We start from the raw sequence: 20,624 nt of genomic DNA, 5'->3' as shown, positions 1-20,624 counted from the left end.
CCGCTTGTCATGAATTCATTTCCAAGTACTGAAGGAAATGTTTATTTTAGAAGTGCTCTGCTTCTGCTGGATAAATGACAAACCTGGGCTTTTCTTTCTTTGGGGGAAATAAAATTACTGAACCCCTTTGAAAAAGCTCTGGTTCATGCTGCCTTTTTGAAAAATGCCTGCTTGAACCCATGGGTTAAATGGAGCTGGAATTTTTAGGAATGGCTTGTTAGCTTTCAGGCTAAGGAGTATCGGTTCCTGGAGTGGGGGAGACTTCCTTGGCCTCCCTTTTTCTAAGATAGATGCTAAGGCCAGCAGGGGTGAGGGATGGGGGCTGGGGGTGGCACTGCTTATTTTACTCACCAGAGTCATCTTGCATTCAGCTCCATCCCCACTGGTTGGCACTGCCTGGTGCTGCCTCCTAAGGAGGGGTCCTTCAACCTTGCATCCATGGATGGGCTTCCAGGAGGCTCCAAAACCCCTAAAACTCTGCAAAGTGATGCACCTGTGTGCATTTCTTGTAGCTGTCATCAGATTCTCAGTGGGTCCTTGAATAGGAACACCTGCTCTTGACTCTCAAAAGGCAGTATCTCAATGTTGTATTTCTGCAGCATTACAACAGGAATCTTTCAGACTTCATCCACTGTCCTTTGATAACAGAAAAATGAAGTGCAAAGCCAGTAAAGCAATGGCATGGGCTGGATTCACATATGGAGCTCAGGGGACCCCAGCCTCTAGTCAGGAGAAAGCATCAGTTCTGAAACAGTTTCCAGACGCCATAAAAACCGGCAACCATCAAGGTTCTGTAGAACACTGAATTTGCTGACAAATTCAGAGCCCTTGGACAACTGACGTAACTTTTCTGAGTCTCAGTTTACAGGTGATGATCCATAAAATGGGGTTAATACCTACTTCATGGGGTGAAATGTCATGTAGGAGATGTGTTCCATGTGTGATGAAAACTGCTCCTGTAGCTGTTCACCTGTTTGGTCTCGACCAGAAGAATCTCGCAAGGACCTGCCTGTTGGAGCAGTGCTTCTCAAACTTCAGCGTGCAGACGAGTCACCTGGGGATCTTGTTTAAGCGGGGCCTGGGGATCTGCATTTTAACCCATTCCCCAGGTGATGCCGATGCTGTGGATCTGGGGACCACACTTTGAGTAGTGAGGTACTAGCACATGCTTAAATTAGGGATGAATAATGTGATGCTGAAGACACTAGCCCCGACTTGGACACCTGATCTTGCTGTCAGCCTAAGGAAGGAAAACAGACATAAGGACAGACCACCTGCAGAGCACTGACTCAAACAACGACCAACAAAAACTCCCAAAGAGGCCAGGCTTTGCACCATTTTGCTGTCCGTTTATTTCAAGTTTACAGAGAAGCTTAAACATCTGTGGAAAACACCAAAGTCTTATTTTTCTCTTAAGTTCATGTACTTTTAAGTGATAAATACACAGTATTTAACTTTATACACCTGATAAAAGGAAAATGCATAGTAGAAAGGATCAGGAATAAAACAGAAGCATCCGGCATTAAATCAATCACAGAATAGAAAAGTCAGCAGTCCCATGAAACTTGGCCCGTAAAGCTGGAGAGAAGATGGGAACCGACGACCTTGAAACCTTCCCTAGCACCTTGGAAGCAAGTGGAGGTCATGGTTCTTCCCCCCGTAACATGAAGCTCCCCTTTGGAAGATGGGTGAGAGCAACAGGTTGACCTATGTGTCTAAATGCACAGGTTTTGGCCTCCTTGTTTCAGAAAGGCTTTGAGGACAGGAGCCCTAACTCAAAGGGAAAGGCCAGACCAGTGGGGGCATGGCCCCTCTGGCCCCAAGTGCCAACAAGGGGCTAGATAAGGCTTTATAGCAGCCACTGGCAAGGCTGCGGAATAGATGAGGGAAGTGGAACAGGATGGAGGAAAGATGGGTAGAGAACTTGTGCAAGCCACAGGCTGCTTACACCACATTGGTCCCACAGATGAGCCAGCGACGGAAGAAACTGATGGCCATCCTTTTTGCTTGCCTGGAAAAGCCGCTCCTGACAGCTCCCCTTTCCTGACAGAACTGGCTTTTGAAAAAATCAGTTTGTGCTCCAAGAGAGTGGTAGCTCTAATGCTTTACATTTTAGCCCTCTGCTTATACTTCGGGGGTGGCAGTTCCTTTCTATAGCTTTCTTTGGTGTTTCTTTGTAAAAAAAAAAAAAAAAAAGAAGTTATGAACTTGGCCCTCCCCTAACCCACCCACCTAAGCAGCTTGGTGCTGCCTGATCGCTGGCATTCCACATACGAAATCTTACACGGAGAGTCTGGTGGTGGGAGAAATGGCGTTGTCCAATGCAGCTGTGTAAACACAGGAGTTGTTTTGCCAAAGCTCCACATGCTGCCTGCCCTCCCCAGGCAAGCCATGTGAGCCACTCAGCCAGGCTGGAGTCCACACAGACAGGCTGGGACTAAGACTAAAGACCCATTGACTTTAACCACTGCAAGGTGCTTATTGCAAACTAACCAGACCCCATCTCTTCCCAGAGGGGTGGAGCCCATAAATGTAAACAAGCACAGGAGGGCAAGAGGAAGTACTGGGTTACAAAAAGAAAGAGAGCAGGCCACATGACCCTCCATCAGACAGATGTCCTCTGCTCTTGGAAACCAGCATTCCCTAATTCTGTACTGTTTATAGGATAGTGAGAAAAGGCTAGGTAAACGACAGTCAAGAGCTTATGAAGATCTGTGGAAGCCAAGAACGCTCAGGCTCTGTGAAAGTGCCGAGCAGGGGGGCACAAGGCCTTGCTTCTCTCTCTCTCTCTGCAAAAAGTCCTCAGATCAACGCTAATCAGGCAAAACTATAGGAAAGCATATCTTTCTGAGCCCAGTTACCAACACTATTTCCCCCAAGCAAGACTCCAAAAAGCACTGGGAATCTCCCAGGGCAAAGTCCGTCCCATTTTCCTCCTCCTTGAACTTCACGCTCACACGCGTGTGGCTCCGGAAGATGTCCCACTTGAACTGCAACCAAACTTCTCAATACTAGTTGGAAGTCAAAAGGGTAAACCTTTTCTTTCTGGACTTTCGGCCACAAAGGAGAACTTCCTGTGCCAGACCCTAGTTCTTCTGGAACCTGAGGATGCTCTGGGTTCCAACAATCTTCTCTAAAAGGGTGTCCCATTGGCCCCGTGGCCAAGTGGTTGGGTTTTTGCACTCTGCTTCGGCGGCCCGGGGTTTCACTGGTTCAGATCCTAGGCGCGGACACGGCACCGCTCGTCAGGCCGAGCTGAGGTGGCGTCCCACATAGCACAACCAGGGGGACCTACAACTAGAATATCCAACTACGTACTGGGGGGCTTATGGGGAGGAGAAGAAGAAGAAGAAGAAAAGAAAAGGAAGATTGGCAACAGATGTTAGCTCAGGTGCCAATCTTTAAAAAAAAAAAGGGGGGGTTGCCCCAAAGTTACTCTGTAGATCCTAACAGAGCTTTGCCAGTTAAGGACAAGCATTTCTGTCTCTGTTGAATGAAAGTATTTCCAAACTGGCCCTCCAGAAACTGGGTAAGTTTCACTGACTACAACAATCAGCTAGTATTTAAGAAGAACACAAACCTTAGCAGTCTCTAGAATACACAGGTTATAAACAAGCTAAGCTGCTAATATACAGGCATAGATTTCATTGGCTCTAACTCCAATCACATACCTGAAGCCATGGAATATATCCTGGAAGCTCTAAATGATTTCTGAACCCCTCTAGAGTTCAGCCTAGAGAACTGAAAATGGTTTTTTTGTTTACTCTTGAGCCATGTAATGTACATGGAAGTGTAGGATTTCACCCTGAAGTTTTTCTCATTGAACAAGAGATTTAACTATTTCAGAAACCGGCTTTGAGCGGCTGTCATTAAGAAACCCGATCGGTCCTTTAGGCGAAACTTCTCCCACCAAACCACTAAATGCCCTTCTAGGGTTGCAAAATCCCCTTTGCGAAGCAATTAAACTTCAAGCCCTTTCCGTTTTCCTGACAACAACTCTACCCATAAAAAAAATGGAAAAGTCTTTCTTACGAATAAGTTGTCTTGAAGCTCCCTGCAGCTACTGAGGGCTAACCCTCTCCCGACTCCTTGAGTCCACGGTTCTGGAAGGTGCTAAGGTTTAGGGTTTGCACGAGGAGTCACACTCTTTCTGTCCCTTTCAAATGCAGTAACTAACTGTGGTCTCAGACCACGTCGCCGGAGTTTTCTGCCAGTTTTTCACAATTTTCAAACCCCACACACATTCACTTGGTATATCTGATATGGTTCTGAGTTCACAATGAAGGATTTTTGGCATAAAAACGTTTTTAAAAAGCAACTGTCCCAAAATGCACGTAGGTTTGGGTCTGCCAACTCCTCACACCCGCCTATTCAGCCAGCCAGCGGCCAAGGTCGACGTCATGGAGTCAAGTTTTTTTTTTTTTGTCCCCTTTAAAACAACAAAGGAAAAAAAAACCATAGATGACGGTCAAGGCTCTACACACGTGCTCGGTTTCCGTAGGACATGCTGCTATGGAAACGCAGGGGGGCAGGTGAGCCGCCTGCATGCGAGGTCGCGCGGTCGGGCAGCTAGTCCATCGCCTCGTCGGGCCGCAGAGGAGGCATGCGTGCGCGGGAGCCCGGGGCCGGGGCCCCCCAGCTCTCCACGCGGGGACCGCCTTTCACAAGAGCACTTCCTCCTCCCCCACGGGGGGCGGGTCGGGGCCCCGGAGGCTGTCTTCGCTGCCTTGCTTCCTGCTCGCCGAACAGAAAACCAGCATTAAGACCGGGGCCATGCGGGCACAGCCTGAACCAGCGTCTCCCGTAACCGCACTGCCTGGGACATTATTTACTTAACCACTTCTCCTAGATTCTTTCCCCTTTTTTCTTGCTTATACAAAAGTTTCAAAGGAGACTTTGTGCCCCTCTGTAAATGGAAAACCAGCATCATTTGCCAAAAATGGAAAGAACTATAGGCTGAGACTGAAGATTCTTCAGTCACCTGAAGGTGAGCTTCTTGGGGGCAACGAGCAGGACCACCTGGGCTTGGTCTGGCACATAGCCTTCCAGAAACGGTTGTTAACAGAACCGGCCCCAGCACACAGGCCCAAGGGACACCTCGCACAGAGAGAAGGGCCCTCCTCTTGGCCATGTGAGTGATCAGAGCAGAAGAGACTGAGGAAGTGGGAGGAAGTGTCCTTGTGTCCCCGAGAGGCCATATCCTGAAGCACCCCCAGCTAGAGCTGCCTGAGGTGACAGACATAGGCAGAGTGATGGGAGATGTGAGGGAAAGTGATGAGAGAGGAAAGGTCCAAACCCCTTGCCACCATCAAGCAAAGATTGCCCCTTCTAAGGGAAGCCACTGGGGTTGCCACAGAGGACTCATGTCCATAAGGAAAACTGACCTATACAAAGGAAGAGAAAGCACCATGTCTGTACATTCCTAGGAAGAAATCCCTCTGTTTAAAAATCACTAGCTCATTGGCTTTTTATGTTTCTGCCAAAGAACAAGGGGCGTCAAATCTCCCAGGGAGGACAGCTGTAACTAGATGTGGAATCAGGCCCTCGATTTCTGCCCTAGCAGCTGCCTGCTCGTACCAGCTGGCTCTCACAGCAGACAGCTGGCGAGCCGTGGACTCAAGACCTGCGACTAAACAAGCCCCATGAGCTCCCAAGTGCTGGACCATTTGGACAACCAGAGCATCTCAAGTGCAGGCTGAAGGAAGTGCAGGAACCCTCAGGCGTTGCTGGGACTACAGGTGAGGGAATAAAGGGGCAATAAAAGCCCTCTGGCCCAATCTCAGTCTGTTGGTGTCTTGCAATTTTGATCTCATTGAAAATAAGAAAAGAAACAAACGACAGACTTGCACACAGACAGGAGACAAACCCTAAAACTTGAGATTGAGATGAGAAAGGTGGAGTAAAGGCCAGCCCATTAGGCTTCCACTACCTGTCACCCTGTGAGACTCAAATGCTAGGTGGGGCCACCCCGTAACCTGGCTGCAGTGGATCTGGGAACAACCTGGCAGGCTTCTCCAGCTGTGGACTGGCTCTGATTGCTAATTGCTGCTTTCTCTGCTCCAGAAAAGCATAAATAACCCCCAAACAAGTGTTCCTCCTACATTACCATATATGCCCTTGATTCCTACATATGGGTGGCCAGTAAATTTCATCTCATAAGCCAACTCCTAACAAATAGAAATGGCTGCCGCTTGCACACAAATGTTCACAGCAGCATTATTTGTTCATGATAGCCAAAAAGTAGAAACGACGTCCATCACCTGATGGATGGATGAAGAAAAAGTGGTCTATCCATACAATGGAATATAGCTCAGCCATAAAAGGAAAAGAAGCACTGACACATGCTATACCATGGATGAACCTTGAAAACATGACACTGAGTGAAAGAAGCCAGACACAAAAGGTCATACAGTGTATGATTCCATTCATATGAAATGTCCAGAATAGGCAAATCTATAGAAACTGAAAGTAGATTAGTGATTTCCAGGAATAGGGGATTGGTGGTGATAGCTAAGGGTGCAGGGTTTCTTCTCAGGCTAATGAAAACGTACTGCAACTGATTGTGGTGATGGTTGCACAACTCTGTGAATATATTAAAAACCAATGAATTATACACTCCAAATGGGTGAAATGTATGGTATGTGAATTATCTCTCAATAAAGCTGCTCCTAACACATAGAAAAAGCTCCCTGGAGCTCCCAGTTGAGGAAGACGTGGTAGGTCGGGCTCAGTGGGAAGAGTACTGGCATTTCCACTCTGCCACAGGCACTGGGGTGATGAGTGGCACAGGGATGCCAAGTATTTGTCATCTTGGTCTTATAGTGACAAAAATTCTCATCTGTCCTGGGAGGTGCTGGTAACGCTGACCTGGGTATATGTTTGAAAGAGGGGTGGTCTCAAGGAAAAGGTCCAGATCCTCCGCAGGGACAGAGGCTGGAAGGGGACTTATTTTCTAGGTCTTAATCCATCAGAGAAGAAAGGGTAGATGCTGGGTAGGGTAGAGCCCCAGGGGAGAGCCACCAAGTGCAGCATGCCTGATCTATGCTCTGACCACGCGGACCCAGAGCAGGGGCAGCCACGGGGCCCTGTGACAGAGCTTCAAGGCCACTGACGTGCACGGAGCATATGTGGGTGCCAGACTGGGCCATAGGACCTGGGTGAATTCACAGGCATTCCAGGTGGAGCGCCATGCACCCGCAGCCCCAGCCCACATGCACGACCCGCCATTGGGTCCAAGCCCCTAGATGCCCCTCATTTTCACCCTGGGTCCAGAGGCCCAAGAGCCTGGGCACAGCAGCACAGGCTGGAAGGAACCTCCGCCTGGGTGGGGATGCCCCGTGCTCTGCAGCTGCCCCCGCCCCCAGGCCCCAGCAGAGGCTATGCAGACAGGCAGGCGTTACCTTGGGCTCAGACAGGGGCTCACATTCCCTGGTTGGTTTTTTGCTGGAATGGCCAGAGGGGAGGGAAAAGGGAAGTGAGAAGGGACACATGGGATCCATGGGATGCCTGTCCCCCACCCCAGAGACACTCAGACCCCAAACACCAGCTTCACAGAGCTGTTGCCAGGGAAATAATGAGGAGAACACCTCTCTGCTGTGACACGTAGGGTCCTGGGAGTGAGACTGGCCTTGCTCACCCATCACAGGGCTGAAAATTCCACTATCGAGCACGCATGCTTCTGTACCACAAAAGCGCTCTGTGGTTGTCAAGAGCCCTCCCAGTTAAAGTGCAAATCCCCTGAGAAAGGTAAACCTTCAGTGTGGATTAGCTGTCAGCAAAAGGAGGCATGCTGTGCACAGGGTGGGGCAAAACCAAAGCCAGCAGCTGCTCTGATTTTCCCAGTGTGCCCGGCGGGTCTGGTCTGAGACTTCCCAGACGGTACCGCTCCAGGGATGGGCCCAGGCAGGGTGGGCTAGGCAGGGCTGCCCTGTAGTCAGCCTCCAGCTCCCAGCCAGGAAGAAGGCAGGTGGACACTCACGTGAGCAGGTTCCCAGGTGCTGACAACGAGCGCTCCTCCCGCCGGCTGCCCTCAAACGGGTTCCCAAAGGAGCGTTTTCGTATCATGGTCTTCACCAGGATCTGAAGGAGAGAAGAGGAGGCTCGGCCACCTGGGGGGCATTCCGGGCAACGTCCTCCCTTGTACCATCTCCTTCTTCCTCTCCCCCCAGCCCCTGCCAGCTCCCAGGACTTGTGGCTGATGGCAGGTCTTTGAGAGACACTGGACAGCATCCTTCCCACCCAGGATACAGCAGCCGAAGCCATCACCAAGTCTGACTGGTCTGTTCCTTTGCTCCCAAACCCTCTATGGCTCCCTGACTGCCAACAAGACAAGACCTAAACTCCTTCGTCTGACATTCAAGGCCTGTCATAATCTAGTTTCAGCCTATCTGACACCAAGGGACACTGTGCTCCAGGAGAGCTGGCCTGTACTCTCCCTTAAGCACACCTGGTACCATCTGTCTCCTCTGAGACATGTCCTCCTGGCCCATCAACCTGTCTTGTCTTCAAGCCCAGGCCTTTATTTTCAATGAAAGCCATCTATGGCCACTCCAACAAGAAACTAATTATTGCTTCCCAGGTATAACTGGGGAGTGGGGGGAGCTACACATTTTTTATCGAAATATAATTCATATAGCATAAAATTCACCATTTTAAAGTGTACAATTCAATGACTTTTAGTATATTCACATCACCACTATCTAATTTCAGAACACTTACATCACCCCAAAAAGAAACCCAGTACCCATTAACAGTCATTCCCCATTCTCCCTCCCCTCAGCCCCTGGCAATCACCAATCTGCCTTCTATCTCTGTGGATTTGTCTATTCTGGACATTTCATATAAATGGAATCACACAGTATGCGATCTTTTGTCTGGCTTCTTTCACTCAGCATAATGTTTTCAAAGTTTGTCCATGTTGTATCAGTACTTCATTTCTTTTCATGGCTGAATAATATTCCTTTGTATGGATATACCACATTTTGTTTACCCATTCATCCACTGGTGAATATTTGGGTTGTTTCCACTTTTTCGCTATTATGAATAATGCTGCTATGAACATGTGTGTAAGTTTTTACGTGGATGTACGTTTTCCACACAAAATGTTTTCATTTCTCTCGGGTATATACCCAGGAGTGGAATTTCTGGATCATATGGTTAACTCTATGTTTAACATTTTAAGGAGCTGCTAGATTGTTTCCTACAGTGGCTGAACCATTTTACATTCCCACAAGCAACATACAAGGGTACCAGTTTCTCAGGGGGCTGCATTTCAATGGAGGAGGGGGAACACATGTCCAAGTCTAAGGAGCAGAGGAAACATCCCAGGACACTGAGGATGGCCAGTCCACAGGCTGGGGTGGTGTGAGGGCAAGGGAGCTCAGAGGTCCTGAAGGTCATTCTAGGTCTGAGAGACCCTGGGGGCTGGCCTTGTCCACTGCCAGGGGTGGGAACTCTCTGTTGCCCACCCCCCCACCCACTCTAACAAAGATCAGGTCCGCAGCTTGGTTGGGAAACACCTGCCTGAGGAGAGGATCCTTCGGGAAAGGTAATATCCATGACCACATTCCTCAGCCACTGCTCAGCTTCTCTCCCTGCCTCACCCCCTCAATCCACCCCAGGGGTGGGGTGGGCAACAGAGAGTTCCCACCCCTGGCAGTGGACAAGGCCGGTTTCGGAAACCCAGACTCCACTCCCTCTATGACTCAAAAATCCTTTACTCATAGGAGTTTGTAACTTATCCTCTTGCCAGCTAGGGAGCCATGGAAGGTTCTGGAGCATGGGAGTGCTTTTGGCTGCTGTATCTTGGGAAGGAATTTTCAAAGAAATGGTCTCAACACCTGAGAAGGAGTCACTGAGAAGCCAAACTTAGGCTCCCACCCACTTCGAGCAGAGTGTGGTGCCTCTTCAAGCTGTTTCATGTACTAAGTGAGCTTCTGAATTTTTTTTTAAGGGTGTGCTGCTAAGAAGAAAAGTGTTTAAAAAAACACTGATTTATCAAAAGGTGGAAACACCCAAATGTCCATCAATTGCAGACTAGATAAACAAAATGTCGTCTATCCATACAATGGAATAATATTCAGCCATAAAAAGGAATGACATGCTACACCATGGATGAACCTCAGAAATATGATGTTAAATGAAAGAAGCCGGCCACAAAGGCCACATCCTGTACCATTCCATTGATGTGAAATGTCCAGAACAGACAAATCCAGAGAGACAGAGAGGAGATTGGTGGTTGCTGGGGTGGAGGTGGTCAGGGAATGGAGTGTGACTACTAATGGATACAGGGTTTCTTTTGGGGGGATGAAAATGTTTCAGAACGACAGAGATGATGGTTGCACAACATTGTAAAGGTAATAAGTGCCACTTTATTGTTCACTTTAAAATGGTTAATTTTATGTTACATGAATTCTATCTCAATAAAAAAGAAGGAAAAGAAAAACACTGACTTAGAGAATGATGCAAGGCCCGTGCTCCGGGTTCCTGGAACACACCAGCCCCTTGCCTGTGGGCCTTTGCAGGTATCGCTCTCCCTCAGGAGACCGCCCTGCCCCTCCCCTGGGGCCTTGTCAAGCCAGACAACCCTTTCCAGCCCTCAGGACCCAGCGGAAGGAGCTCCTCCTCTGTGAAGCCTCCACTCTTATTCCTCTCTGCGCTGGCCTGTTGCCGTGTGATGGCACAGGAGGGTGATTCTTTCTGAGTCCATCTTTCTTATGAGGCTGGAGCCCCGTGAGAGCTGGCGCTGTACCTAGTTCATCTCTGTAACCCTGTGCCCAGTACATGTTGGGTGTCAGGAGTGGGCCTGGACCTCCCTATTCCAGCCCCGTCCCCCCCAGATGGCTGCAGTAGCCCCTGCTTTCCTCCTGGCCCCCACAGTCCATCCTCCCTGTGGGATCTTTCCAAAGCCAACTCTGACCGTGCTGCTGCCCCAATTCAAACCCTGCAGGTGCTTCCCACACCTCTTGGGACCAAGATTTAAATGTTTGCCATTGCCCCACCTCCTACCCAGCCTCATACCACCCTCCCTCCTCCTTCCTTGCTCTGTTTTAGTGGCCCTGGCTTCCTCGAGGCTTCGTGTTGGCCTAGCTCCCTCCCACCAGAGCATCACTGCAGGTGCTGTTCCTTCTGCCGGGAACACCCTCTGCCCTCCACTCTCTCTCGGCCCGGTTAACACCCTGCCATCCTCTCAGTGCACGTCCACCTCTTCCAGGAAGCCTTCTCCAACCCCTCACCTGGGCCGCGCCCCTCCTTTAGGGCCGGGGTACACCTCGCAGCCCGTTACACTGTACATTTATTTGTTGGCTGTTTGCCCAGCATCTGCCTCTCCAGGATGGCAGGTGCCACGTTGGTTTTACTCATCACTGGACCCCCTGCTCCCAGCACAGGCCTCAGAAACCACTCAGTGTTCAAGAAGTACTTCCTGAATAATCAATGATTAATACCGACCTCTAGGGTCAATTGCCTTCTCCCAAGAACATATCCAGCCTGGAACAGAATAACCCATGGTGGGCACCAGGGTCCAACGCCAGCTGCCCCCATGGTAGACACAGGACATGGGTGCAGTTGGTGGATGAGAAAGAGTGAATTGGTGCGGGTGAGTTTTTAATAGAGAAGGTCATGCAGAGGCCCCAGGTCGGGGAGGAGGAGGAAGATGTAAATGGATGCCCCACCCCGGGGCTCAGGGTTTGGAAGGAGGAGAGAAGGTATGTGGGGAAGCAGGAGGGAGAAGTGCAAAGCTGGGGGAGAAGGAGCCAGCATTTGGGCTCCTAAAAGGGCAGTCACTCGAGGCTGGACACTGTGCCTTTGTAGACAGTCCCACTGATCCCCTCCCAGAGTCAGGCCCTGCCTGTCTGCTGGTGCTGGGGCTGGCCTAATGCACCCTGGGGCTTTACAGGTGCTTATGGTGGGGCGGCCAGCTGGATTCTGCCCCTCAGACTGCTGCCTGGAGCCTGGGCCCCTGAGGGTCCTGGTTTCCCTCCTTGAACCAGATACTCTTTGGGGCAGAGGCTTGGCAATTGGGTGATTCCCAGAGTCTCCGAGGTTAGGCCTGGGGACTCCACATTCTGGCTCCTTCTTCTGGGGTCAGGACCCAAATGTAAGGCCACAGAAGGGGGCCTGGTGGCTCCTGAGCAAACTCTCACCCTCAGGTGTCAGGAAGAACTTTCTGAGGCATGTGAAGTGGGAGCCCCTGCCCCTAGCCCTGGAAGCTGCCCACATGGCAGATGTGAGACGAGCTAAGCCATCCTCTCTGGAGACTAAGATCCAGCCAGGTGGGAATCCCATGGTAGAGACCTTGGCTCCAGCTCCCATCCCTGGCAGCTGCCCTGGTCCTTCTCCGCCCCTTGCTCCCCGTGACATGCTCTGAAAGCAGGGATTCCCAAAGAGGCAATGGGATCCTTAGAGAGGGACCAGCCCTCTCTACGGTAACATGGGACCTGGCTGTAGACAGAAATAAAGCTGGAAGATGCAGGGGCCACCTGGCCGAATGTGTGACCAAGGCCCAGAGGCTGGTGGCTATGGGTTAGGGGCAGACCCAGCCATCCTCTGACTCTCAGGCCCAACGTCTGCTTCTGAGACACCCGCCTGGGTCCCAGCCTGTCCTCGCCAGGCTGAGCTCAGCTCTATCTCGGCCAGCGGTTCGTCCCGCCTTACCACGGTTGCCAGGCTGGGAATGTGTTTGACCGAATTCTCGACCTCCTCTTCAGTCACTTCGACCAGCGTGCAGTTCTCGTCCTCCGATGGCAATGGCTCCGCCCCGTGCCTCGTGACCCAAGGGTGCAGCTTCAACGAATGACAGGAGGGGTGAGGGGTGGGCACAGCTGGCTCTCAGAGGCCGGAGAGCAACACCAAGGCCCTGCCAGCGAGCAGAGCCAGGGAGGGAATGTGGGAGGGGAGAGGCAGTGACCTGAGGTCAGGCATGCAAGAGAGCTGGCAAGCCAGGAGAGGGTAGGGGTGAGCAAGATGGGAGGAAACGTGGAAAAGGCCGAGAGACAGAGAATGGGAGGGAGCTACAAGGCCGGGATGTACACTGGACCAGATTCTCCATCTGGCTCCCGGTCTTGGCAGAAGTAACTGGAATTTGGCATCTGCCTCACACGGTTGCCTGAGGAGCACCCATCACTCCTCAGCAACTCTCCCTGATGCCCAGAAGGCTCAGCTCAGAGCAGGCGGCATCCTCGCCATTCCACAGAAGGGGAATTAGAGGCTCAGTTTGACCAGTCAGAAGGACAATCAGGAGAAGACCCAGCAGGGGTCTGTCCCCCACTACCCACTCCTTATTTGTAACCTTTGGGGCTGCTGCCTCTTCAAATGCTAGTTATCTAGGTGCCTAGGAGCTCCCACAGCAAATCTCTAGGTTTCTTAAAGGGCCAGATGTGTGCATGTGGCATTGGCAGTGTGGCACTGGTGGGGTATGGCGGTGGACGAGGGTCTCTCCTAACAGTGCTTTCTGCAACTAGGTGAAATTCAGCAGGCTGGAGTGGGAGGGGGTCAAACTGTGCACTAACTTCCTCCCACCTTCATTACAATCTCTCAAAGGGACAGGCAGGGTCAAGGAAAGGACCCAGGACTTCAGCAGCCAGGGCGTGGAGCACACAGAGGCCCCAGTCTGGTCTGGTCCAGGGAGGGTGGATGCATCAGCCCAACCCAATCCGAGTGAGTGTGGGCTGCCTGGCTGGCAACAGATCCCACTTCCACAACCACAGTGAACACAAGTCCTAAATCCTCCTCCAAGCCCCCCAGCAGCCCCAGCAGCCCAGAGGCCCCAGGGCATGGGAGGGCAGTGGTGCCAAGAAGGGCACGGCACTGTGGGCGGAGGGGTGTGGGGCCTGGCCAAGGCAGGGTTGAGCCAAACAATTCCAAGCAGAGGATGCAGGCTGAGCCCCTGGTGCACGCCCCATGGGGCAGTGGTGACCCCCAGGTACCTTGATCTCTGGCACCACAATCCTGGACTCAGGGTTCTTGTCCAACATGCGGGTGATCAAGTCCTTCAAGTCCTCAGCTATGTCGGGCCTGGGGGTAGGAGACACATCAGGGGTGGGAGACATACACAGGACCACCGAGGGCTTGGAGAGGGAGGCGCCTTGGGATAGACAGGCGATACTCACTGATCTGGAAATTCCAGGGCCTGACTCTTGATCTTACTGTGTAAACACATGATCCGCTCGTCCATGAATGGGCACTGCAGAGAGAGGTCAAGGACAGATGGCTGTCAGCGGCTGACACACGCGTCCTGCAAGGGCAGCCCTGTGCTGGTGTCACTCTGCATGGGTTACAGCCGAGAAATAAACAGCCCAGGGGCCTGGTCTAGGGAGGAAGCAGTTCCCATCCTCCTAAGTTCTAGAAGGCCCAGGCACGTCCTTCTAGAAGGGCTAGAGCCCTTCCCAAACGCACAGCAGCCTTCCTCTGTAGCTGTGCTGTAATTTATCTGCTTATACGAAAGCGAGCACTCTTCCTCACTCACCTGTCAGGTGAACAACAATAACACTAAGAACAACACAAAAGACACAGTGGCAACAGTGATGATTCGTGAGGACCGAGCCTGGGCTAGGCCCTGGACTGAGGTCGCTCAGGACCAACATTTCATTGGCTGGTCCCTCTGCCCGGAATGTTCTTCCCACCAGCATCTGCACAATATCACTGAGGTGTCTGATCACAGCCCATCTTCTCAGGGAGGCCTTCCTGAGCTTCTGTCTCAGACAGACAGTCCCTCCCACCACCCTGTGACTTCTCCTCAGAGCACCAATTCTTGATGTTATGTTACACGTGCATTTGTTCACTGTTTAACTCCTACACTGGAAGGTCAGCCCCCAGAGGGCAGGGATTTTCGTCCGTCTTGCTCACTGCTGACTCCCCAGAGCCAGGAGCATCCCTGGCACGTAGGAGGGGCTTGATAAATACTTGTGGAATTAATGAATGTTTGAATTATTTCTGTCGATCCTCTCAGAAGCCATAAGAGATAATTAAGTATTCTTCTCCTTTTACAGAAGAGAAACAGAAGCTAAGACAGGTGATGTGTCCCGGGAAGTGCAAAGATGGGATTTGAGCCTAGACTAGGTTGACTCTGAAGCCACCTCCCAGGTGACAAAGTGATGCTCTCGCCCAGCAGAGAGCCTGACCAGGAGGAGCTCAGGTATTGTGCCGGAAAAAAGAATCTTGATGTGGGGTGCTCAGAAGGTTGGAAAAGGTCGCAGAAAGTGACCTGGTCCACTCCTGTCCAAAGAAAATGGTTTCAATGAGAGCAGTAACTTGAGATGGGAGTCTGGATTGCCCAGGTGGATCCAACTGACAGAGCTCACTAAATAGTCACTGAAGATCTGGGCATTTCATTTTATGTAAATTCCACCCCAAAAGAAAAAAAAAGAACCATAAACAAATAGTGAGCTGTAACTAACGACCACATTCTGAAGCATTTGGAAGGAAGTGTAGCAGTGTCGGCAACTCACTCTGAAACGTGTAACAAAATAAGACAGATCGAGGATGGATGGACATGTGATAACGCAAGTACAGTGAAACATTTACGGTGGAATCCAGGTGGTTGCTGCATGGGTGTTTTTTTGTATAATTCTTTCAGCTTTGCTATATGAGTGAAAATGTCCTAATCAAACATTGTGGGGGAGGAGATTATAAACTCCTTTACTGCCTCACAGGACCAGTTTCTTAAGTTTTCGCTAAGAGGAGCACAAGCTCATGAAGAGGAAAAATTCATGCTCTTATTGCTCGCATAATCAGTCAGAACTTCAGAGTTAAAAATAGAAGCCCCTAAATATCGATAATATAAAAACAACAACAAAAGAACAACAATTAAGAAAAGACGAAACGGCACCCCTAAATCAATAACACCACATGGACTTTAACTTGCATTCCAATTCCATCCCTCCAGCAACAGCTTCTAGGAACGCTCCGGCGAGAACATCAAAGCAGTATTGGGCTCAAGAGGAAAGAGTGCAGTTATTGATTAGTGATGTCTGTCTTGGAGTTAGGAGTGGGAAGAGGTGGCACATTTGCTGTCCTTGCCTTAAATGCATCAACTATTTATAACCTTTTTGAGCCTCTGTCAATCCTTCTGTTTTATCACAGCATTTTTTCACAGATATGACTACCATATACAGATATATACATTTGGGAAGGCACCCTTTTTCATATTCAGATCTAACTGTGGAAATAAAATGATATGACTTTTAAATGAATAAATACTGTCTCCCTGCAAGGGTAACTATTAATCCAAGGGGGCCACCCAGCATCACTCAGGAGACAGGACAGCCCACCCTGTTACCTGGCCAAACACAAAGCAGTACAGCGTCACACCCATGGCCCAAACATCCAAGGCCTGCAAGAAAAAGAGAGCTTCACGTGAGGGGACACGGGGCAGTGAAGGGCTTCTACTGTTTTTGCCTGTCCAGCAACCAATCCTCCAGCTATCCTTTGGGGAACCACCTCTTTTTGACTCTCGGTTTATAGAGTTGGGGTGGGGCTGATCCTGCCCCTTGGCCTCTGGGTGGGCACATGACCCAGACCCGGCCACTGAGAGCACCACTTCCCCCAGCCACAGTGATTGGTTCAGGATGGGCACACGACCCATGCTGGACCAATCAGAGTCAATCCCAGGATTCTCGCTGGAGCTCTTCAGAAAGAGGAATTCTCTTTCTACTGAGGTTGGTAAACTGATAAGCAAGTAGCCTAGATCTGCTGGTGACCAACCCACTTAGGGAGGAAACCATTTCAGGAAAATAGCTGAGGGATGGAAAGACAGACTCCTATTTGAATCCCTGTACCTAGCCAAGCCTGAAGCCAAACGTGCCCCACTCCTGATGTACACGATCCAATGGATTTACTGTTTAAGCCTGTCTAAACTGGAGTTTTGCTGCGTTCAACTGAAAGGACCTTAACACAGGCACAGAACTCAGCACCTCAGGCAGGTCCAAACCCACCTTCCCAGAGAAGATCTTCCGGGTCTCCGAGAGCGACTCAGGTGCCATGAAGGCGGGCGTGCCCACAGTGTTAGAGAGGAGCGCGTCGCTGCCCTTGAACTCATTGCTCACACCAAAGTCGGCAATCTTGATGTGCCCATCTTCTCCAACCAGCAGGTTGGAAGGTTTGATGTCTCGGTGGATGATCTTCTGGTAGTGCACTGGGGGTGGGGTAGACACCAGATGGGAGAGAGGGGACAGGAAGACCATGTGAGGAGCTCCACATGGCCCGCACAGCCCGGAGACACAAGCATGGACCATACTGTTCTCCCACAGCCCAGGCCCTTCCCAGCCCTGCCTTCCCAAACCCACTGAACACCCACAGCTCTGAAGGATGAGGGGAAAAGAGTGTCTTTAAGGAAGTTCTCCAGTCTTCAAAAATGAGTAAGGGGCCAGCCTGGTGGCATAGTGGTTAAGTTAGTGTGCTCCACTTAGGCCCAGAGTTTATGGGTTCGGATCCTGGGTATGGACCCACACACTGCTCATCAAGCCATGCTGTGGCGGTGTCCCACATCAAAAATAGAGGAAGATTGGCACAGATGTTAGCTCAGGGCCAATATTCCTCACAAAAAAAAAAAAAAGAGGAGTGAAAAAACAAACGCCAATAGCAATTAGTAACCGCCTGCTACAGTAGGTGTGACAGTGTATAGAGAGTTCTTGTTAAGCTTGGCTCCCAGCTAGAAGCCTCAAGACTTGTGACAGTCAAACATATTTTCACTTACTAATGTCAACCCTCAACCTGTTCACCAAACCAACAAGGACTGGAGCAGGCTGACGTGAAGTGTGACCCACACAGCAGGATTGGGGACTTGGCTAACTCTTCTGCCCAGATGTCCGGCCATGGCAGGGGACAATCCTATGGTGTGGAAGACCCAACTGCATTCCTGTGGTGATGATGAGGATGATGATGGAGATGAGGAGTAGCGCCCATTGCTGAGTGTCCAGTCCTGGGCCCTAGGCCCTGTGTTAAGTGCTTCCCATTTAAATTCACAACAATCCGATGTGATCAGCAAGGGTAAGAGTCAAGATGCTTAACAACCAGCAGAGGAAAGGACACCCGCCAGTCAGAACTACCGATGGGCAGCAGCTGATCTCAGCCCTGGTGACAGATTCTTTATTCCCACTTTACAGGAGAGGAAACTAAGGTTCCAGGAGGTTAACAAGATCCCCTCTCAGGGCTGCTGGGAGGAATAAGGGACAATGCAAATAAAGCGCCTGTCAGTGCCTGGTACACATAGAAAATGCTGGATAATTAGTCACTATAGTTATTGCTTTTCATTTTTGTGTGTGGCCGGAAGAAGGGTTTCTGCTCACCAGGGGCACGGCGGCCCCAGCAGGGCTCTCTGTGGCTGTCCCTGACTCTGCATCTCAGACAATTCTGTTTCCCTCCCACCTTCTTGAGCTCCAGGAGGAAAATGAGAAACTTTCCACCCACTACCGGGGAATGCTAACCCCCCGGGGCGCAAGTCCTCCCACAGGCCCCGCTCACAGTACTCGATGCCTTTGATCAGATCCTGGAAGTAGAAACGGGCCTGGTCCTCAGACAGCGGTTTGAGGGTGGGCACCTCCATCACAGGCCTGAAAGGTCGACACAGGTATGAAAAGCAAACCAGACACACCGGCCTTTGCCCTCTCTCGCCAGCAGAGCCCAGTGCCGCCTGGCTCGGCTTTGCAGCTCTAGAAGCCTTGGGCATCACGCCCACCGGAAGCTGGGACACTCACCCTTGGTTGACCAGTTCAAACACTGCAGGGAAGAGAAGGGGGTAAATGGTTACACTGGGAAATCTGTCTTCCTCCTGATCCGCCCCACCTCACGACCACCCCTAGGAATACCGGGAAGCACAGAAACTAAAATTGGGACTGGGCTGGGGAGAGGAACAGGCCACCAAACCAAAGCCGCTCACGGTCCTGCTTTTCTAAGTTCCTATCACGAGGCTAGGGGTCAGAGATTTCCGGTGTCCCTGGGATCCTAGCCCAGCCGTACTTCTGGTCCTTAAAACAGCTGAGGACCATCTGGCCAGAGAAAACAAAGCAGGGAGACAGACAGGCGGGAAAGCCCATGGGCTCCTTTCATCTCTCCACTCATACCTTGGAGGTGCCAGGGATGTGACTGATGCTCACCTATGTCCTCTTAGTCACACCTAGCTCCTGAGCCATTTTATGCCAAAGCACAGGTCTAAGGGGACACAACCCAAACATCATCTTACTTAGGGACAAAGTAGCCCTAGCAGTCTTCGGAATCCTAGGGAAGTTGCAATTCAAGAAACAGCAAGAACAGGTTTTAACAATGCCTCCCGCATTCTCCAAGCTGCCAGGAGGTGTCAGGCTACAGACCAAGAAAGGTTGGATAATTTTGTTACAACTCCTCAACGCTCTGTGGTCAGCTGGCCCTCAGACACTTTCCTGTGACTCTCAATCCAAAATAAGACTTGGACCTAGAGGCGGGGCTGGAGGTTTCCTCATCGCCTCAAAGAACAATTCGTCCCATTCCTCTGAAACAGGGCCCTTTTTGACCCACATGCCCACCCAACACGCACATGCCCCACTGCCCGCCAGCTTCCTGCCAGCCCTGCGTGTGGGGAACCCCCCCACCAAGTAGTAGATAAACTATGTTCAGGGAATGCAGTATTTTGTTGTTGCTGGGGTGTTTTTGTTTGTTTTTTGCATTTTTGGAAAATTGAGGTGAAATTTTTGTAACATAAAATTAATTATTTTAAAGTGTATAATTCAGTGGCGTTTAGTATTTACAATATTGTGTGTGCAACCATCGCCTCTATCTAGTTCCAGAACATTTTCATCCCCCCAAAAGAAACCCCATTAGCAGTCACTCCCCGTAACTCCTCCCCAGCCCCTGGCCACCACTCCTCTGAGTGCTGTTGCAACGGATTTGCCTTTTCTGGACATTTCATATAAACGGAATGACACAACACGTGACCTTTTGTGACTGGCTTTTTTTCACTTAGCATAACGTTTTCAAGGTTCATCTCCGTGGCATCACGGATCAGCACTTTATTCCTTTTTACGGCTGAAACATACTCCACTGTGTGGATGTGCCACATTTTGACTATCCATTCATCAGCTGACGGACACTTGGGTGTCTCCATAGTCTGGCTCTTGTGAGCACTGCTGCTGTGAGCACGCGTGGACAGCATTCACGTGCGCGTATTTGTGTGGATATCTGCTTTCAGTTCTTCTGGGTATATGGCTAGGAGTGGACCTGCTGGGTCGTGGGATATAGTTCTTCTAATTTTGTTCTGCTCAGACAAACATAACTGGGAATATGAGGCTGCACTTTAGGGAGTGAGAAAATAGCACAGTGGATTTCAAAATCCAGTGGAGAATAACTTTGGAGTTGTCTGTGGTTCTGGAATCATCTCCCCACACTGGAGTTTCTTAAGGAAGAAACCAAAGTGTTGTTTCAAAACTCTCCAAGGGCTGAGGTGGCCAAGGACAAAGAGCCGCCTGCTCAGACAAAAAGAAAACTTAAAGGTTCTGACCAGAAAAGGAACTTGACTCCCCCGGGGCCCCTCCCTGTCCTCAGGTTCATCAACCAGCTCGGGCAAGACTGCGGCAGAGCAGATCCGCCACGGCCTCAGCCTGTGGTCAGAAGCCAAGGCGGCAGCACCAAGGGAAAGGCTTCCCCAGACAGGCACG

General features: G+C 50.6%; 1 protein-coding gene across 9 annotated transcripts in view; it reads right to left on the bottom strand.

Annotated features, from left to right (window-relative positions):
• Nucleotides 1-20,624, bottom strand: part of CAMKK2 (calcium/calmodulin dependent protein kinase kinase 2) — a 54,412-nt gene that overhangs the window by 5,844 nt on the left and 27,944 nt on the right. For 3 of the 9 annotated variants that reach the window (XM_046641246.1, XM_046641247.1, XM_046641245.1), the window contains exons 8-17: nucleotides 18,693-18,714; nucleotides 18,460-18,548; nucleotides 16,932-17,131; nucleotides 16,277-16,330; nucleotides 14,109-14,182; nucleotides 13,926-14,013; nucleotides 12,655-12,783; nucleotides 7,979-8,079; nucleotides 7,401-7,443; nucleotides 3,306-4,734 (exon numbers count right to left, since the gene is read on the bottom strand). In XM_046641246.1, the coding sequence (XP_046497202.1) occupies nucleotides 4,570-4,734; nucleotides 7,401-7,443; nucleotides 7,979-8,079; nucleotides 12,655-12,783; nucleotides 13,926-14,013; nucleotides 14,109-14,182; nucleotides 16,277-16,330; nucleotides 16,932-17,131; nucleotides 18,460-18,548; nucleotides 18,693-18,714 (965 nt within the window). In that variant the 3' untranslated portion in view covers nucleotides 3,306-4,569. Of the gene's footprint in view, nucleotides 1-351; nucleotides 1,241-3,305; nucleotides 4,735-7,400; nucleotides 7,444-7,978; nucleotides 8,080-12,654; nucleotides 12,784-13,925; nucleotides 14,014-14,108; nucleotides 14,183-16,276; nucleotides 16,331-16,931; nucleotides 17,132-18,459; nucleotides 18,549-18,692; nucleotides 18,715-20,624 lie in introns of those variants that run through there. The other 6 variants (XM_046641248.1, XR_006885453.1, XM_046641249.1 and 3 more) reach the window with 6 other exon arrangements.

The sequence above is a fragment of the Equus quagga genome, chromosome 15 (assembly GCF_021613505.1).
Source record: "Equus quagga isolate Etosha38 chromosome 15, UCLA_HA_Equagga_1.0, whole genome shotgun sequence".
NCBI classification, from domain to species: Eukaryota; Metazoa; Chordata; class Mammalia; order Perissodactyla; family Equidae; genus Equus; species Equus quagga.
This window is presented reverse-complemented; position numbering and strand designations above follow the sequence as displayed.